Raw genomic sequence first — 21299 nt, forward strand, 5'->3', positions numbered from 1 at the left:
TTGAACAGAAGAAACTTCTTGATAAATGTTGTCAGGGTGTGTTACTTCTAATAAATTCATGTTGATGTCAGACAACTTGTAAAAATAGTTTGGTAATTAAATTAAATGAGTTTGGCTAATTTTAAGTTTAGACTAATTTGTCATTTTCAATTGGAAAAAATACAGTTTACTGTTAATTTTTTTTTCTTCCGGACCAGATAAAATATATAAAAGATATAAAACTGACAAAATATCAGATCAAATATCAAGATCAGAAGCAGCTTTATTGACCAAGTATGTGTGCACATACAAGGAATTTGACTCCGTTTTGTTGTTGCTCTCAGTGTACATACACAGAAATAGATATACAGCTAAAAACAAGGACAACAAAGCTGAACAAACATTTAACTTTTATGTACATACAAGTACGTGAAAAACATAAATATATATAAATAAAACTTCGTCCTTCACCCTCCGCGGGTGGTCTCATCCTTCGAGCTCGGGTCCTCTACCAGAGGCCTGGGAGCTTGAGGGTTCTGCGCAGTATCTTTGCTGTTCCCAGTACTGCACTCTTCTGGACCGAGATGTCTGGTGTTCTTCCAGGGATCTGCTGTAGCCACTCCTCCAGTTTGGGGGTCACTGCCCCGAGTGCTCTGATGACCACAGGCACCACTGTCGCCTTCACCTTCCAGGCCTTCTCCAGCTCTTCTCTGAGCCCTTGGTACTTCTCTAGTTTCTCATGTTCCTTTTTCCTGATGTTGCCATCACTTGGTATCGCCACATCAACCACAGTCCAGTCCATACACTATGCCAGCTACTTGGTTATGGCGCTCCATGTATGCTTTCCCTGCCAGCATCTTACACCCTGCAGTTATGTGCTGGATTGTCTCAGGGGCCTCTTTGCACAGCCTACACCTTGGGTCTTGTCTGGTGTGGTAGATCTGGGCCTCTATCGCTCTGGTGCTTGGCCTCCCATGATGGACCCTCCTCCAGCACCTCTTCCTCTGTTCCCCATTGCTTGAGACATTCACTGAGCACGTCATCTGTTGGGTCCTTATCTTATTTTATATATATATATATATATATATAAAATGACACAACAATGAACAACAACATACAAGTCAATATCAAGACAAAAACATAAACCATATAAAATGCATTGGTGCATCAAAAGAGTTGAAAGATAAAGCTTGTAAATGTTAGTAAGAAGGTTAATCCTAAATAGTAGATCAACTCCTAAAAATACAATTAGAGTCGAAACAATGAGTTGATCAATTGGTTGGAAAATGAAAATTAATCAGCAACTGTTTTGATAATTGAATAATTCTCTGGTTCCAGCTTATCAGTTGTGAAGTTTTTCTTTGTCTTACGTGATAATAAACTGAATATCTTTGGGGTTTGGACATATGAAGATGCCACCTTCAGCTTTAGTAATTGCTGATGAGCATTTTTCACTATGTTATGTCATTTTATAGACCAAGTGATTAATCGATTAAATGATTGTCAACAAAAATAATTGTTAGTTGCCCTACTATAAAGTATTATTCAATTACTATGTGAAGTAGTAAGTAATTATGTAAAAGTAGCATCAATAGCATTACAAACAAAAACAGAACACTTGCCTCGAATTTAGAGAATTTATTTGCCATTTCTGACACAGATTACAGTTCAATATTTCAGCTGATCTTGTAAATTATATTCTTTATACAGTAGCATGAAAATAAATATACATAAAAAATATAAAACAGAAAAGTAATGCTTCCAAATATGGAAGAAAATTATATAGAACTGTGTGTTGCCTTATTTCTTTTATTTTCAGCAGGCTTGAAAAAGCACTCTGCAAACGTCTAAAATATGGAGAATCAATGGGGCAAAACAAAGTCATGAACAATCTCTGTTTGAGTTTAGATCTTCTCTTAATAACTTAATGAATATCAGATCATGAATTACAACTTACACTTCTGCTAAAAGAGATAAAATGATAATTATTCTTTCAGCGTTAACACGATTTTATTGCACTTTCCAGAACCATATTATGCAGTAGGCCAGTGGCTAAACACGGCCAGGGGAAAGCCAGCGCCGACTCCACCTAGTGGTTCTTCTTCAACGTTAATCAAGCACTTTCTTATACAGATTATTTTCTAGAAAAGGGACCAAGAGCTTTAGGAAAAAGAGATATGTACATACAGTATATCTGGATGAGGCCGCCTTGGACAGGCACAAGACATTCACAGTTCTTCTCTACATAATGCATAAATACAAAAACATTTCTATAGTTTGTCTGGAGTGTTTGCAATAAAACAGCAATCACTTGAATTTGAAAGTAGATTGATATACAGAATGTGCTATCATTGATGTGAGCCTGTTATTGCTGGTTGAACTCTGTTTCACGCTCTCCTGATCAATAAGTCTTTCATAAAGTTTGCAAACAGAAGATATAGATAACACAGTCACTGGTTGTGAATGAAAATTAGTTGGAAAAACCAAAAATAAAATATATTACCATACAGGAAATATAATTTTCATTCCATATATTCATTTTTTTTATATATATATATATATACACACACACTCACACACTCACACACACACACTAGGAAACATTTATAACTCATATATAATATATGCAGAACTTTCTTAGAAGTAAAGAGTGAATGTTTTGTTATTAAAACATGGAAAACTTTTTGGTTCTGCAATAAAATATATGTAACTTTTTTCTTCTACACAGTACAGTAAAACTTTGATCTTCAGTTTATGAGGACAAACCGGTCAAAAAAAGTGTTTGTGTTACAGCATACCTTCGTTAACTGTTTGGTCCAAGTGTCACTATTAGTGTACAACATTGAAATGCCATTATTTCTTTGCACAAAGCAGAGATATGAAAATAGTGGACGGTGGAAAGATGCAGCTGTCTAATCGAAAGTTGTTGATGCTTAAAGCAGAATGTTTCACTTTTTTTGACCCTTGTTACCTCAAGTGCAATTGAGCATTCACATGAAAATAACAATGCATTATGAACTTTGAAACAAAATTAGTTTTAACATATGTAGACATGTAATGAAGGCCTCACCCTTAACGGCTAGCGCCCTGCTCAAACGTCCATACAAGTAAAATGGTTTTGTGGTTTTTGATAAAGCTGGCTCTTGCCAACGCTGTTGCTGCCGTCCAAACTGCCTTTCGAACCTCAGGCACTTCTCTTCATGTCACTTCACCAGTAGCTGTGAGGTCTAGAGCCACCAGAGAGTGATGTTTTATGACCCCAGAGTGCATCCATACTTGGCACACATATATTAAAGTTTTAGGTGGTTGAGGCAGAAGAGTAGGGCCACTGGTGTTGTAACATGAGAGTCCCCATCTGTATACTTTTCATGCACAAGATCCCTCAAGATCTGCACCCCCTGGTGTTCATGTCCATCTTGTCAGTTAGATCCTCTTATCAGGCTGCGTAACGTCCCCCCAACAGGCTGCTCCGGTGTGGTCCCTCAGTCAAAATAAGACTCTCAATCCTGAGCTTTTATCCCGTTTCCTGTCAGCTCCCTGGACAGAAGGGCAGAGATGCTGGCGTTCACATAAAGGAGTGGTCTGCTGGAGGCCCGTAAGAGAAGCCTGGAAACGCTCCGGCTGCTTCCTTGACGCTGCTGGTGACAGTCAGGGTGTCAGTGCACAGAGAGGAGGACACGGGCAGGTGGGTGAACTCGGGGTCGAAGTGTCGGAGGTCTGTGGGACCGCTCTGTGAAACCAAGCAGGAAGGACAGGAATTAGACATGTGATCAAAGGAAAAATGTCAACACACTAATAGATGATTATTATAATGCATTATACCACTGTATTTCGGTAAGTGATTGATTGTTTAAGTTACTGATCGTGCAAGAATACCAAATATTCAGCTTCTTAAATGTGAAGATTTGCGTGTGTTTTATATGATTGTGGACCTGAAACAGTTAGGTGATTAATTGATTAGTCAACTGACAGAACACTACTCAGCGACAGGCATTTTTAACCAAAAATGGCAATAATTTATTGGTTCTAGCTTCTTAAATGTACATATTTTCTCCTATGAGGCGAAACTGAATATTGTTTGTCAGACAAAACACGACATTTGAAGACATCACAATGGGCTTTGGGCATTTTTCACCATTAGCTGACATTTTATGGACCAAAAAATTAATTGATTAATTGTGAGACTAATTGATAGATCAATTGATAATCAAAATAAAGTTACTTGCAGCCGTATATCATTGTAAATTTAATATTTTTTGTTTTTGGACAGTTGGTTCGACTGACGAGTTGTAGACGTCACATAGGGCTCCGGGAAATTGTAGACATTTTTCACTATTTTCTGATATAATATAGACAAAATGATTAATCGATAATGAAAAATCATCAGTTGCAGCCCTAGTTTGAACTTACCACTGAGGGGATGAATGGAGGTGTGATCTTCTTGGACATCAGGTCCTCCCAGTTGATTGGAGAGAAGAAGGAATGGTACTTGAGTTCAAGCTGGAGGGAAAAAGAAACTCTCGATCAGAAGATTGCTAGCAAACAAGTTTTACAGATCTCTTACAGTTCTCTATGTTACGTGTGCTTAAGGGTCAGTTGTGCACACTTACAAAGTCATCCTTCACTCCCAGCCTCTTGGTGCGGTCCTTCTGCAGGAGCCCCTCAAGCAGTTCCCTGCCTGAGTTTGACACATTGGGCTTGAGCACAGGAGCCTTGTGCAGGATGTTGTTGTACATCTCAGCTGTGTTGCGACTGTAGAACGGGGGCTGTAAAGCAAAAGAAAAACAAGTTTATTTAATATGTGAACAAACAGTACAGTTGCACTAAGGAGGCATAAAGTCACAGATTTCACTTACAAGTCCATAGAGCATCTCGTAGAGCACCGATCCCAGACACCACCAGTCAACTGTGCGGTCGTACGCCTGCTTCTGGAGAACCTCGGGGGCCAAGTACTGTGAGGAAAGCAACAAGAAGGAGTCACCTCATGTCCGACAATTATGATTTGTACTTTTTGGAGTTTCTGTATTAATAATGAGGATGTGTGAAAGTCTAGAGATTTGTTTTGTACCTCAGGCGTCCCGCAGAAGGTTGTTGTAGTACCATTGGCCTCAAGACCTTCTTTGCAGAGGCCAAAGTCTGTGAGGACGATGTGGCCCTGAGAGTCTAACAGGATGTTCTCAGGCTTCAGGTCCCTGTAAAGAAGAAGAAGAAGAAGAAGAAGAAAGCTTTTACAAAAATGAAATAAACTTCTTCCTTCACCTCATTTCAGCACAGATCATGTTCACAAATGTCCACTAGGGGGCACTGTAGGATCGCTCATTACCTGTACACAATGTGCAGGGAGTGGAGGTAGCCAAGTGCACTTGCAATTTCAGCAGCGTAGAACCTGGCCCTGGGCTCCAGGAAGATCCTCTCTCTCTGGAGATGGTAGAACAGCTGGAGAGAAAACAGACAAACATCTGTCAACATCAACCTGAAACATACTTTGATATTCTGACTTGATTCTGGGCGTTGTCAGAGTTGAACTTACCTCTCCGCCGTTTACATAGTCAAGAACAAAGTACAGCTTGTCAGTAGTCTGGAAGGAGTAGTGCAGCCCCACCAGGAAGGGATGCTTGATGTTCTTCATCAGCACACTGCGCTCAGCCATGATATGCTTTTGCTGGAAGGAATATATAGAAGTTAATATAATGCTGTATTCATCACCATGACATTTTACATTATGAAACAGAAGGAACGTGGATTTAGCTTTATGCCTGGTGATTAATCTTAATCTCTGAGGGTTTCAGTTTGAAAACATATCTAAGGGGTTTACCTCTTTCTTCTTCATGATGATTTTCTTCTGTAGCACTTTGACAGCGTAATATTTGGTGGACTCCTTGTGTCGCGCCAGCAGAACCTGTAATAGAGCAAACATTTGCGTCAGTGATGTCAGTAGATATGAGCGGCGACAGACACGAGCAGATAAGAGAAGCGAGTTATATAAAAGAAAAGTTAGACAGACACACCTTTCCAAAGCTGCCTTTGCCGATGATTCTGAGGTAGTCAAAATCACAGGGTTTGATCCTGTAGACAAACAAACAGACGATTAGGATTTTTATTGACACAAGGTGAGGTGTGTATTTTACACAGTTGTTGCGGTCTACATTTAAAATAAAGAGATTTTATAAGGCTACGTACTGAGTGTCCTCAGCCAGTGAACTTCGGGAATGTAGGCACATCTGAAAGATAAGGAACGTGGAAATTATAAATGCATTGTCTTGTTTTGGACAGAAGATGAGTCATAGTCAGTAAACAGTTACTTACCGGACTTTCAGGAAGTTCATCATTTTCAACCTCCTCGTTTTGATTTTCATCAATCTTCAGGAAGTTGTTAACTTCGACACTGGGGAAAAACAAAAGAAAAAAAACAGAGCTGGTTATAAGATGGATTTTGATATCAGATATTACCATTTTACAATACGTCTTAGTGTTTATGTTTTGTTTTTTTAAGATTTAATGATTCAATATGAATGACTACAACTGAATTGCGTTGAAATCACAGGATCTAAAGCAGTTTGAAAAGCTGAATGAACGCTCCCTGCTGGGGTGTGAATGACCATCTGAAACATCCAGACAGGTCAAGTTTAGGACACGGTCATCGGCGTGTAACAGCCCGACCTGTCTGAGAAAAAGCTTAAGCCGCTGACCCACAACAAGAGGGTTCAGACGGCTCTGCAGGACTCAGCGGTCCAGCTCAGGTGGAGCATCTGGAGGGGACAGATGCAGCGCGCAGTTTTTTTTTTTTTTTTTTTTCCCTGACAGCACCAGATCCCGACCTGAAGGGCTGGCCTGGGTGTTCAGGACGCCGTGAAGGGCCGAGCCATGTATCATGCAATAACTGAATTACCGGGTTTATCCTCGTCTAGGGGACAGAGGGGATTTGCTGGAAAGGTGATTAGGCAGTGGAGAGGTTGTTAACCGGCTTGTCATGAAAGGACTATTCATACCCTGGCCTCTTGGAGGCAGATTATGCTTTTCACAGATTGTCCTGCCAAACTCAGGTGGCCGATTGGATTGACCAATGCACGCTGATCATGAAAGGGCTAATGACCAGAAATAAACACTATAGAGCCAGGAAGTAACGGATGCCCAGAGATGCTCCTTGTGCCTCCATTTTAAAGTTTCCATCCAAATCTAGCATTTTTCCCCTTGTGGAATATCTTTTTAATGGAAATACTCACTGTTGGCAGATATGTGGGGTAGACACCAGCTTCTGGATGAAGTCATTCAGCCCCATTTTTCTCTCCTTGATGAAAGCTGCGAATGGAGAGAGAAAGAGAGGGAAAGAATTGATGTCGGTGTTTGAGAAAGCATCACACCTACAGTATCATCCTCCACACATGATGCACATTAGAGAAGAAAATATCTGCGTTTTAGAGCTGTAATCCGCTGTTTCTGAGTTCCACATATCCTGTTGTAGGGTAGATTTGCGTGTTGTATAGACCTCTAATGCTGCGGGCTTATAGGTTATGCAACCACTTGGGTCACTCTTTCAGATGCCAACAGTGGTGGCCAGCAAAGCATTTTACATTATTCTTACTACACCGCAAATAACCAGTTTTTAGGCGGATTTCTTGTCAGCAACACTTAATTCCAAGCGATTTATGTGATATTTCTACAAAATGTCTATAAAAGTAGAACGAAAAAAAGCACTTTGCGGTTAGGTTTAATTCATCTCTTGACGACTGTTTGGCTTACTTATCAACAACGACGTTTAGTTTGCTTCACTAATCAATACATACGCAGCTTTAGTGATGAATAGCCTATGAATTATGATGATTGTTTGGGTTTTGTCGCTCACCGGTGAGAACGGCAACAATCCCCCTCATTTTGCAGTAAGTTAGATCACATCCAGCTTCAGTCACAGCCATGTTGAGCGGCTAAATAAATATCCAATGCAAACACGAAGGAAAAAAAAACACAGTAATAGTTCCTCTGTGCTCCTCTAACAGCCAGTTATCGCCGCGTCGTGTCCCGTTTAAAGCGCGCAGAGCTCAGCCGATCGCGCTCTGAACTGCAGTTTCCCACTGCGCGAGCCAGCCCGGCTCATATATATGTGGGGAGCACGTGGTTCCTCGGGAGGCCACACCCATTTTTCCGTCACCCGCGTAACCACGGCAACTGCTGGTTGACGTCACGGGATTCCGCTGCAGCCATATTCTGCCTGCAGGAGGCGGGGGATGACGAGGAGCGCTCACCGCAGAGGAGGAGGCGGAGGAGGAGGTGAGTCCTCCCCCTCCTCTTCATCATTTTCTCTCAATGGAAAAGCTCCAACTGACTGTAATCAAAAGGGATTAAAGTCAGTTATTAAGAGAGGGAAAAACAATCACAGGAACAGAGCTGATACCCCCCCCCCCCAAAAAAAAAAATGGGGCTGAATTTGGCTTCTCTCTAGCCTTCCTGCAGTCCTTTTATTTTGAAAGGATGTGGAGAAATGTATGTCACAATTGCTGCATTTCAGCTTCTGCCTGCAACAGCTGCAGTTCATGCCCCTGGCAATCCACATAAAGGCTATAAAATGCACAATAGTAAAAAAAGAAGAATAACAATTCTGCATAGACAATCCGCTCTTTAAATCCATGCAGTTTCCAGAAATCTCCATGTGTGAATAATGAGCGGATTTACATGGCTAAAGAGATCAAGGTTATAAAGGTGACTTGGCACATCAGAATTATATAAATTCAGAGAAATTACACATGACATCATGATCGTTTTAGCCGAAGCAGTGATCAGTCCATCTGTCACAGATGTGGTCCACTAACCCTCTAAGTTGCATAACTGTGCCATAATGCAGATAGCTATACTGCCTGAGGACGAGAGTGGAGCCGCATAGCGAATTTTCCACTGAGCGTTAGTGATTTTTAAGGTTATTTGGTGTCTGTTGACTAAAGTGTCGTTTGATCACATATAAAATATAACCTATAAACACTCACAGGGGTTGTTTTCTGCATTATGAGTACTTTTACTTGATTGCTGATAATACTTAAATACGTTTGCTTAATTAATTTCAAATCAGGACTTTTGCTTGCAATGGAGTATTTTCACACTGTGGTATTGCAGCTTGTGGGGCTGCAACTAACGATTATTTTCATTCCAGATTAATCTGCCGAGTATTGTGCCGTTTTGTCTATAAATTGTCAGAAAATAGGGGTAAATTCCCTTTATAGTTTCCCACGGCCCAAGTCATGTTGAAATGTTGAGTCACATTCAAATGTCATGTTGTGCCCGAACCAACAGTCCAAAACCCAAAGATATGTAATTTATCATCACATATGACAAAGAAAACCATCAAATCCTCACATTTGAGAAGCTGGAACCAGCAAATGTTAAATGTTTAAAAAAAAAAATGACTAAAAGGATTATTCGATCATCAAAAGTTTCTGATTAATTTTCAGTTAATGGACTGATCGCTGCAGCTCAACTACTTTTACTGAAGTGAAGGATCTGAGTATTGTTCCACCACTGTTGTTAAAAACATCTGCTTCAGTCCTTAGAGATTCATTCAGCCGAGCTCTGAGTCAGTGGAGAACACCCAGGAGTTTGACATGTGACAGTCATGCACATTTTAATGGAAGTGAGACTTCACAGGCGAAAGAGGAAGTTAAGTGCCTCATCTGTGGCGTAGGCCCAAACAGAAACTAGCTGGTGCAGAGCCAGCCAGCAGCGTATCAGGTCGTACCCTGGAAGGCTACATGAGCAAACACTCGCAGCTCTGCTTCAGCTCTGTTTACACACAGAAACACACCAGATCCGATTGCGTGACAGCGACACCTCTCCCAGGCTTTGTGTGAGGCTTTTCCCTCACCCCATGTAGCCTTTCTCTAATTATTCAAGTGTATCGTATTATCATCTCTGGTAACATGTAGAAAGATAAACATGACTCGGGCAGTTCCCATAACAGTGTTATTCCTCTGACACTTCTGTCTTTGATTTGCATTGTCTCTGTTGTGATAGAACAAAAAGTCAAGTGCTGTAGAGCAAAGCGCAGCTGGTTGAAGTGGTATTTCCCCTTTTTCTAAATGAGTTTTTTCTACGTAAGAAAACTGACACATAGATCACAAAGTGTGAAAAGGAATCTCACATTCACGTCAGTCTGATCAAAGCGTTTCCTGTTGTGATAGATAAAGATTGTCTGTCCTGTAGAAGGTTTCAGACGCATCACTACAAATGAATTGAACATGCATCAGATATGGTATCTCTTTCACTTTCACTCTCTGTAAATGTCCCTCCAGTGCCAGATTAATCAGGTTTTATTTAGCACCTTCTCAAAAGCTGCCCCGCTTTCCGTAGCTCTGTCCAATCTTGTGATTGATGTTGAGCAGACATGCATCACTTCCGCTCGCTGACAAGCAGTCGTGTGAGTCACCTGCCAGCAGATCCGGTAAAAGCCCTTTCAACTCTCACGGTGTGCCATCGATCATGAGTCCCCAAACTCAGTGTGGTGCCACATGACTATAGGCTCTTTCTGCGGCTGCTGGTTGGTGCGTGAGCTGCATTGAAAATTAACCCCTGTTTGTGCCTCTCATGTTACATTTGATACACAGAACTAAGCTTCCGATTTTCTGAAAAATAAATACCTGGCAATCTTTGAAAAACACAGAAGGTTGTTTAACAACACTTACTGCTGTTCTTAAAGTACTTCCGGGATCCTTAAACCTGCAATAATAGTGGGTTTTTTTTTGCCACTTCAGGGCAGCCAAAACACATCATCACCTTTTAAGTTAATATGTTAGCAAACAGTTGCTTATTTACACATCCAGCAGATACAGAGCAACATTATCATTAATTTAGAGTCGCGTTTCTGTCCACTTAGAGAATAAAAGTCCAATATTCATTTTTCTTTTAGCCTTTTTCTTTTTGGTCTCCACCAACTCCTGAGAGAAATATCTGGGATCTTTAGCTGCTAAATGCTCCACTATGTTCACCAGCTAGTCGCTAAGTATGTCTGTCTGCTGTTTGGTGCTGAGCAGGTAGTGAACAGTTGGTTTTTAGAGCTTTTAGCTGAAAACAGCTGCCTGCTGTGGCCGAAAACGACACTATGAGAGTGAAACAAAACAGAGCTGAAACTCACTTTAAAGCTCCGTAAAGCAGAGAGGAGCTGCAGATACAGGTGACAACTCTCTGTAGGTTCATCACTATGAGCAACTCTTTTCACATTGTTTTCACATTGTCATTTGATACATTGTTATTATAAAAATTCTTCTGTTGCATGATTAAAATATTTTTAACCCGCTTCTCAAGTTGCGACTGTATTTCATTAATCCAGGTAGCAGGAAATGTCCTTGCTCTTTTTGTAAAACAAAGTATGGCCGTGTTGTATATATAAATACAACTGATAATACATTATTTAAATTATGGTTTGTGTGCAACTTGAGCATGGAGATATGTCATTTCTAGCTACCATCTTTGTTTGTATTAAGAAAAAGAGGTGCAACTTGCACAGCGGACCCAGAAGTCTTTAAGGATTCTGGAAATACCTTCAGGACAGTTGTGGGTTTTTCAAAGACTGCCGGGTATTTATTTGTCAGAAAATCGGATGCTTAACTCTGTGACTCGAATGTAATGGTAATATATGAGAAACTAGACTTCTACCTGCCTTGCTGCTTGCTGCCAGTGTATTGGGTAGGAGGCAGCAGAAGGTGTATGAATGAGTCATACAGACAAACAGGTCCTCAGTGACCAACCGTAGGGCTGGCAGGAAGGCTGCTGGCTAATGAGGATGGAGGATCTCTAATTACAATGTGGGTCTTGTTGACCAGCTCTCAGGAGCGATAACGGCCTTTTGAGTTTCACACCCACACAGTCGTGCCAACTTCATCAGCCTCTGCTCTCACTTGAGAACAGATCTGTGCTAAAAAATCACATCTTTCACCTCTTTTCTGTTTGAACTTGCAATCTGCATCATTCTCTCACACACTCTCGGCACTCATACGGAGAACCACAGAGTTGCAGACCGGAGGTGACGGTCCAGTCCGCCCACGTCGCAGTGCAGCCTCAGGGGGGGGGGCAGATTTTGGCTCATGAAACCAGAGTTAGAATTACAACCATCTTTGTTTCCCTCCTGATTTCCCAGGCAGGAGATGAGATGTGTTTTTTTATTTTTCCCATTCTCCATGGGGATTAGATGGCTGCTCATTCGCTGCTTCATCAGATAAAAAAGGAGGAAAGAAATGTTTGCTCTCTCATGTGATGACTCAGACACACACTGCTGCCAAATTATTACAAATGATGCATTACTTTCATTTGCTGCCAAGCAAGTGGGATGATCCTGCCTATTTGGAGCCGCAAAGCCTCTATTAATTATATTAATGTGACTGCTATTACTGCTATAATTACTATCATGATGGCAAGCTGAGCATTGCTCCGATGCACTCTGGAATTTCCTCCAGTCTAACATCATATTTCTGTTATATCTGGTGCTGTATGTGTCTCTATACAGCAGGTTTCCTCTGCATTACTGAAACTAAAAGAGTTCAGTAGAGAGGAATCAGACAAAAAAAGCCATTTTCATTCAGAGCACCAGACTCTCATTCACTAACTAATGTGTAGGCCAAACATCATGAATCAGTGGACAGAGGTGATTTCCGTTATTGAATGCAGTTCCTGTTTCTCTGTTCATTGTGATAATATGAAATATGAAGCGACAAGTGGCTGGACACGTGGAAAAAACATTTAAACTCTAGTCTATGGCGTGACCCTGCTTGCTGACCATCAATATTGCCCTAAAGCACACAGAGTGGCATAAATAAAGTGAACACACTTGCACAGCCACCACTAAGTTATTATTTTGATCCAGTTTGTGGTCTGCTGAGTGTTGATAGCATCGCAAATCCAGCGTAAACCTCATGAGATCAGCCAGCCTGTTTTTCCAATTTGAATCAAGCAATGAAAGCTTAGTGAGTGGTGCATTTATTCAGTCAGGTGCAGGAAAATGTAAGGGAGAGCAGTTTCCAGTAATCTGTCAGTTGGTTAAAGTCTTATCCAATCATGCCTGGATGCCCCTCATCCAAACAAATACCTGCTTTTCCAAACTTCAATGAGTGAAGTTAAGTTTATGGGATGGCTTTGCAGGGCTACAGAGTGGAGGCCAAATATGTACATTTGACTATGGCTAACATCCTGAAACACCAACAAAAATACAAAGGAGACATCCAGCTTTAGTGACAGTCTTAAAGGAATAGTTTGATATTTTGGGAAATATACTTATTTGCTTTCTTGCTGAGAGTTAGATGAGAAGATCGATACCACTCTCGCCAGCAGCCAGTTAGCACAAAAGGTAACACAATCCGCCTACCAGCACCTCTAAAGCTCACTAATTAACACAATATATCATGTTTGTTTAATCCGTGTAAAAAACCAAAGTGTAAAAACAAGAAGGTTCGGTTTTAGGGGGGGGGGATGTGCTAAACTATTTCTTCCTGGAGTCTTGTCATCATGACCACAACTTGCCGTTTTTATACGTCAGTTTTTGAACGGATTAAACAAATGAGATATAACCTGTTCACTAGTGAGCTTTAGAGGTGCTGGTGTTTTGTTACCTTTGGACAGAGCGAGGCTAGCTGTTTCCCTGTTTTCAGTCTTTATGCTATGCTAAGCTAACCGCCCGCTAGCTCTAGCTTCATATTGACCGTACAGACATGAGTGGTATCGATCTTCTCATCTAACTCTTGGCAAGAAACCAAATAAGCATATTTCCCAATATGTCAAACAATTCCTTTAAGGTTTAGGAGCTATTAGAAAAGGGCAAATGTGCTTTTCAATTTTTTCATTGCCTTTCCATCCTCATCTGTGCCGGTCCGGCAGTAGCTTTTATCCTCTCAGGTGACTAATGAGATGACAAGCAAGGGAGCTGCAGGGAGGAGGTGAGAGTCACTGCATTGGACATTACAAAATTAACCAGATATTGCAAGAACAGACAGAGGAGTGCTAGATGATGCCTTTGAATTTGGCATCTGGTTGTTTGTGGAGCCAAAAAGCAGTCTAAGCAGTGGCAATGACGTCAAAGCAAGCAGAGGGAATGCAAAAAGGAGGAGGGGATCGAATAGTTAATAAATAGTCATAAAAAGGCAATAAAAGGGACAATATTTAGATGATTGAGGTTTTGGATCTAGACAAAAATGTTAACCCACAAAAGAGGATATGTTGCGCATCTCAAGGTGCATCCTCCTCTGCTGTGCTGCTGAGAGGCTGCACATTATTCCCCCAGACAATCTCATAACACAGTGAATTAAAGGAGCACCTACCTATGAAGGATTTCTTGCCGCTCTTCATGTCCTCTGAAGTGTTTGATTATGTTTGCTATCAGGCACTGGGTCTCTGATGAATGAACGTTTGTCTGCTGCAGAGCGTCCAGGTGACTGAGTGCATGAGAAAGATGTAGTCCTCCTGTAAATATGCCTCCCTCTCCTTCTCCGTCTTCTTTTCAATGGTTCTCACTGCAGCTCTGGTCGGAAAACTCTTCAATTCACTGGCAAATAACTTTCCCCGCTGCACTTCCCTCTGTCGTTTCTTCCTCTTATCGCCCTGCCTGCGCTGAGAACAAATAGCTGAAACCAGAGATCTGTGACGCACCTGCTTCTCCTCCTCTATACAACCCCCACCCCCCCACCCCACCCCACCACCTCCACCCTACCACCTCCACCCTCATCTGTTCTTTTATCTACCTGGAGAGCATCAAACTAAACAAAAGCAGGTGTTTGGTTACAGCTCCCGTGAGCGTGGGAGTCCTGCCAGTGGGGAAACCAGTCTCTATGATACGTGAACCACCTGAGGAATACAGAAAACAGACAGAGGTTCTTAAATCTGCTTTTAATTGGCCACTATTGCACAAGTGATGTGTTCACTGCACATCAGCCTCCTCTACCTCCTTCATTTACTGTCTCTGAGGAGTTAAGGGGGTAAAGTTATCCGGTTAGTCACTGTATTAAAGATGTCTTTGTTTGCACCGATTCAGCTGTTAGAAATAGTTTTTTACCTTGAATTTGACAAATTAATCCTGTTAAGTTTAATTCAGGCTCTGTTTCAAGGCGAACCTTCAGCAGCACAGAAGGTTATACAACTTATACGGGCAAAGTGTAAAGTACAATGCAGTAGTACATACAGATGGGTGAGAAATTAAAGGAAAAATCAATATTAAGTATCTTAGTAAGATGTTGTTCCACCACGACCCTCCAGAACTGCTTCAGTGCTCCTTGAAATCAATGCTCCTTGACGGTGGAGACCACTGTCTATCATGTCGATCCAAAATCTGCCATAGGTGTTCAGCTGGCATTTTCATAATCATTAAACCACTTCTGTTTTATTGGCTATGTTCTTCTACAAAAAATATTTATTATTATTGTTGTTATTATTTTTCCGACGCATTTTTTAACACTTAACTCCTATTTTTCAACATCATAACACATTCATTCAAATATTCAGCTCAATTAGGAATGGTGAGCTTTTATTCAGATTTTTGATAACTTTCCAAAATATTCAAGGTTTTCCAGGAAATTTTCCCCATTCAGATGGGATGTTCAAAATGTCCACATTTTCACACTTTTTCAAGCTTTTTCAATACTTATCCACTCATTCATACTTTCAGCTAGAAACTCCATTCAAACATCAAAATGTTCCACATCTTCTGTACATTCTGGGTATTATTCAACTTTTCAAATCCTATTAAAACTTATAAAGATATTCAACTTTATTTGAAGTAAAGTTACAATGGCAGTTAGTGATAACAGCCTTCAAACTCATCTTCAAGCTCTTCCCACAAATACATACATTCACGTAGAAACTCCATTCACACTTTAAAACGTTCACAATCCTTGGGACTTTCTCACATTAATTGATCTTTTTCATATCTTTCATACTTTTTACACAATCACAGTTCAAAGTTCATGAAATTTTCAGTCCTTTTCTGAGTTTACAATGAGTGTGTATGGGGCGGAGTGAGGGACCCAACTGTCAGAGGGCAGAGGATCTGTAAAAGTTTTAAAAACTCTTCCCTTCAACTTGCTGTCATTCCCACAATTTTCACTCTTCATGCATAATTTATACATCAAAACCTAGGAAAAATTGTGCTGGCTGCAAACATGTAACTATGGAGTCAAACAAACTCACTCATTTGCCACAGTCAGCTTCAAAGTGACAGCAGTGCCAGCCAACTGCCGTACAAACTTGCATATTAACTGAGACCAGAATTTTTTGGATGGAGGCAGAAAAAGGGACATTTCTAACCTGCTTTCATTCCCACATTTTTCACACTACACACACAAATATCACACAGCCTCTGCAGCAAGTTCTCCTCTCTCTTACGGTATTTTAACTTTGGCGACAGGAGTTACGGTCTTTGAGCTAGAAGCAGTAAAATAAGAGGTGCGCCTCAGCTAAAATATCTATGAAATGAACTAATTCAGCCAGAAGTCACACACAGCAGTCAGCATCACCATGGCAACCTTGGATCTCAGGGTAGTCACAGCTGATTGACATGAGCTAATTAGTGCAGTTTGACACACACAAACACACACACACACACACACACACACACACGCACCTACCTCTTTCTGTCTCTCTGTCCTTCTATCTGTCTCTCTCTCTTCAATAAACTCCATTTCTGCTACTCCTGCATCCATTTAGCTACAGAAACCATTCAAATATCAAACTGTTAATTAAATGATTTTATATAATTTTAAATTGAATGACATTTATGCTATGATTCAGCTATTTCCTACCTTTAGTCCTGTAAGCCAGTGATTCCCCCAAGGGGTACTTCTGCAGAAAAATTGTGCAGCTCAGCTAATTTGATTATATATATCCATATATTTTTGTTTAGGAGAAAAATCAGCACACAGGTAAGATTACAGATTTGTGTGATGGTGATCTTTGTAGTTATTGTCACAATAACTTACCAACTATAGTAGTCTGCACAAGACATGCCTCAACCTGAGTCAATTGTAAGTTGATTAAGACTGCAGAAAGACTAGTTAAAAAGTAAAAAGTACTATAAATGGTTGAAACAACTAGTTTCTATCACTCCAAATGGCAGTAGTACAATTGCAAACTTGGCCAAAACTACTGAAAAATACCATTGAACAGTATCATAAAGTCATCCCATCTATCAAAGGGGTATGTTGGCCCATCTGATAGGGCTGTAGGGGGTATGTTTGACAAAAAAGGTTGGGAACCACTGCTGTAAGCGACATTCACTGCCACTAAATGTCGCACTAAAGAACCAGCATCTCAGACCATAACAAATGGTAGCTACAGCCCCCCAGACTCCATTGAGAAAAACAGTAATTTTACCTCGCAGAAAACAACACTTTGCTTCTCTAGTTGTTGTTTCACTCATTCATTTAGGTATCTGCTTTAGTTGGTCACCTGCCTCTACAAAGCCCTTTGGGAGAGGGAAGGAGAGCTGTGGTTACCCTTTAAAGGTTGATATCAGTTCGCACCACAGCTGTAGACCTGAGACTTATTAACATGTGATCTATATCTGGATACATTATCTGGATAAAGACATTCAATCCATTGGCTTTTGCTTTAACACCTGGTTTTAATAAGGATTCTTGATTCTGCCTGCATTGTGATAGGATTTCAATATGTTGATTAGTTAGGCAAGGCTGGCAGACATGTCAACAAACTTGCTTGAGCTAGTAGAAACTCGCTGGGCAGATTTTTATTTTAAGAATGTGGTCACACTGTGCAGATTGTATTTACACCTGGCTGATCACAATGCGTGCATTTGCACCTGGCACTAACATGCGTTATTATCCAGGCAAGCTATCCAGATACAAATAGGGGTAGAGTCAAGTCAGGCCTACTTGACTCCCTAAAGACTTGACTTGACTTGGGACTTGATATCAAAAACATTCAAATCTTAAATATTGAGCTGGTAAAATCCTGCAACAATAAAAACAACAACAACAAAAACGACAGCAACAGGCAGGCCTTGCATGGCCACAAACCATGAACATTAGGCCCATGCATTAAAGGGACTTGGTTTTAGTTATGTAAAAAACACTTTTAACATGATTTTGAAAGGAAAATGCCATTTTATTTATGGTCAGCATTCAGACACCTGGAAGACTTTCAACTTGAATTGCAGTTTGCCTATGAAGACATTTTTCACATTCTGTTCATTTGGCAGCTCTTTTTTTCCAAAGGGCATTCAGCCTCCATAGAAAAAAATGAGTTAAATGAAATTGTAAGTGCATTCTTCCCAAACAAAATGTCTTAGAGCATGTTCAATGCTACAAAACATGCAAATTGACTTGGACACACCCTCAATAACATGAGACTCGACTCATGTCCCAAAAGACTTGCAAATAAGAATATATGCAGTGATAAACAGCACTGTTCAGCCTCAATTTACTATCCTGACTCTGACATAAAGTTCTCACAGATGATGATATTTTGTGTGAAAACATATCTGCATTGCTGATAAAAGACGGTTCTCTAAGTTATCACTGAAGAGACAACATGCATATTTACAATGTGAGACATTTTACAGCCCGTTCATTCTGCCTTTATTGATATTGAATCAAAAGACTCTGACGCACAGATCTCTGCCCTGCTGCTTAACTCCAACTTCACAGAAGACAGAAACTTCTCCCACTGCCGACTAACAAGCATTATTTAAATTTCAAAACCTCAAGAGGTCAAGGAGAGTTTATAGATGTACTAATTTAAATTAACTGAGAACTAGGCTTCTTCTTTAAAACTTTTATCACTGAGTCATCTTATATCTCCAGCCCTGTGTTGAAATGAAGCAACTCTGCCAACAAACATATTTTTTCAGTCTGCTCATCACCTTGAAAAACACTGCACGACATAGTTCACAGGGAAAGTGAAAATAAATACAGATTGATACCATGTAACTTGAGTAAAGACTGCAGGGATGTTTTTTTAAAAATAGAAATACAGCCCGAGTGTTTCATGATGAGGCCAAAGCACAGGAATAATATGTGACAAACCACTTTGACTGGACAGATTTGCATGTGATTTAAATTAAAGCAGAATGTGAGCACGGAAGTGTACAACGGATATGAGTTAGTGTAGAATGAAGTGAAGCAGAAACAGGCAGATAAGTTGATTAAGATGTGATTGTTTGTCATTGACAATCTTTGGCTTCATTGTTGAGGAGTTAAGTTGACACAGAAATGAGGGAATCAACCGTTTCCTGTCTTTCTTGTTTACTGGACTTTTCCTGTCGGACACACTAAACACTAAAAGCACATTTTTCTTATTGTTTGACTCACCTTAACTTCACCCAAGTTAACTGTGATGGACTATGTGAATAAAAGTTGGCTGCTATAGGTAAGATTTAAGCAACCTGTACACCTGTACACCTGTACATTTCTCTGCACGAGAAAGAGAAAGAGAAAGAAAATGACTTAATAATTTGGAATAATGCCATCACCATTAGTTGATTAAATGAATAGTTCGACATTTGGGGAAATGGAACTTATTTGCTTTCTTGCTGAGAGTTAGATGAGAAGATTGATACCACTTTCATGTCTATCTCTTAAATATGAAGCTGAAGCCGGCAGACTGCATGAAGACTGGAAACTGGTGCTTCAGTTTCTTATACTGATATATCTACAATGAGCTGATATTGTCCTGGCTCATTCATCGACTGGGCTCTATTAGTGAGCTTTGATGGTGTTGGTAGACGGATTTTGTTACCTTTGGACAAAGCTAGCTGTTTCTCCTTTTTTCCAGTCTTTATGCTAAGGTAACTGGCTGCTAGCTGTAGCCTCATATTTAATGGATAGATATGAGAGTGGTATCGATCTTCTTGTCGAAAAAGCCTGTGCTCATCCCATCCTGCTGTCTCCTACAAATCTGCACCTGTGTTTGTCCACCACTTTCCTGCTTCAGCATCGTTCAGCCAATTCACGGGCGCTAAGTCAACCCAGTGGATGGGACAAATAACCTGCGAGGAGGCCAGAGGGAGGCAAGGGATTGAGATCACTCTGTCTGTACAGTAGGTCACTCTGGGAACAGGGCCGGCTCACCAGTTGCTATCTTTAACCTGATTAGCAGCAGGTCATGTCGGAGAAAGATCTGTCAGGTGTGTGTGTTGGCTCAGCTCTTTCACTGTAAAAGTCAAGGACGCTGGTTCCCATAAAAATTGAATCTAATGCGAGAACTGTCTTTCTGTAGAGCTGTATGAAGAGCCTTAGAAAACAGAATTTGTACACTTTCAGGGATGTCAAAGAGAAACCTGATGTCAGTTTCTGTTTGAGGGTCAAACACTAGGTGAGGGTGGATTTAAAGGGATGCTATCTAGACATGCAAGAGCTTATCACTTGCTGCCATATAAATAGAAACAGGCTGGGCCACTTTAGTCGTCTTAAGAATGGTGTGATCCTAAATGTGAAATGTTGAGTCACATTTGGCATCGACAGAGAGGAGATGCAAATGTTTAAAAGCTATTGGTGAATCTTTACGTGTTAATTTTTGTTGTTTCCTGTCGCTAAATTTACAAAATACGAAATAAGAAATGATGCCAAATAATTTAAATCAAACAGAATTTTCTGAAAATTACCAGTAGGTATGTCAGACTCTATTTTGTGGTTCTTTTCGATCTATACTTGTATACTTGGTATGCATGTGAGAGACGCGTGCTGGTAATTTAGCAGGGTGGAAGGAGGTGGGTATATTTACCAGCAGACATGAGATGCTTTATGTTTCCTCCTCATGTCACTTCCAGCTGCTTCACACACAAATAGACCCTCACAGCCAGTTGAGAGACAAGATAAGTGCATTCACAAATCCCTCAGTAAAACAAGGTACAACTAGGCTAAGTCTAAACAAGTGAGATCAGGGCTATAGCAAAGAAACTGACACACTTTGGACCCTAAATGAAGTGACACTTAATGTACTGAAGGACGAGAAGAAGGAAAGTTTAGGCCGACTGTCCCGCTGCACTATTGAAAATATGACAGCTTCATTTCTGTCAGTAATGAGGACACCGCACTTTGCTTGGACTATAGTAGGGCATCTGGCCAGTCTACCCCCAAGGACAGAGCAGGATGGAAAATATAACGTGTAAAAATAGTCCACGCATCCCCGCTCACTTGCATATAATTCTCAGAAGTCCCCTGCTTTTTTTTTACAGGTCAGAAAAAGCGGTAATGACACACATTACATCACACTAAAAGGTCAGCTCATTAATGTCACCGCTTCCTGTTACCCTGTCTTATAATCTCTCCGCTAAAAATGTCATTATCTGCCAATTCCTTGATGATAGCTTACTGTATAAGTGCATAAGAGGGGCTGCATGTGTGTGT

The 21299-nt window shown here is 40.6% G+C and overlaps 1 protein-coding gene across 2 annotated transcripts; it reads right to left on the reverse strand.

Annotated features, from left to right (window-relative positions):
• Positions 1-1602: 1602 nt before the first annotated feature.
• si:ch211-195b13.1 (STKc_SGK domain-containing protein) lies at positions 1603-14532 on the reverse strand. Of its 2 annotated transcripts, none has more exons than XM_044172904.1 (13): positions 14265-14532; positions 7203-7278; positions 6286-6364; positions 6160-6200; positions 5988-6045; positions 5795-5878; positions 5510-5641; positions 5303-5415; positions 5048-5171; positions 4836-4931; positions 4590-4745; positions 4390-4479; positions 1603-3709 (listed from the first exon to the last, which is right to left on the reverse strand). In XM_044172904.1, the coding sequence occupies exons 1-13, from the start codon at positions 14290-14292 to the stop codon at positions 3545-3547; spliced, it is 1242 nt and encodes a 413-aa protein (XP_044028839.1). In that variant the 5' UTR covers positions 14293-14532; the 3' UTR covers positions 1603-3544. The 2 variants fall into 2 exon arrangements, with proteins under 2 accessions (XP_044028839.1, XP_044028838.1); XM_044172903.1 differs by lacking the exon at positions 14265-14532 and adding an exon at positions 7823-8569.
• Between the last annotated feature and the right edge of the window lie 6767 nt (positions 14533-21299).

This window comes from Siniperca chuatsi, linkage group LG17, assembly GCF_020085105.1.
Source record: "Siniperca chuatsi isolate FFG_IHB_CAS linkage group LG17, ASM2008510v1, whole genome shotgun sequence".
Lineage (NCBI taxonomy): Eukaryota > Metazoa > Chordata > Actinopteri > Centrarchiformes > Sinipercidae > Siniperca > Siniperca chuatsi.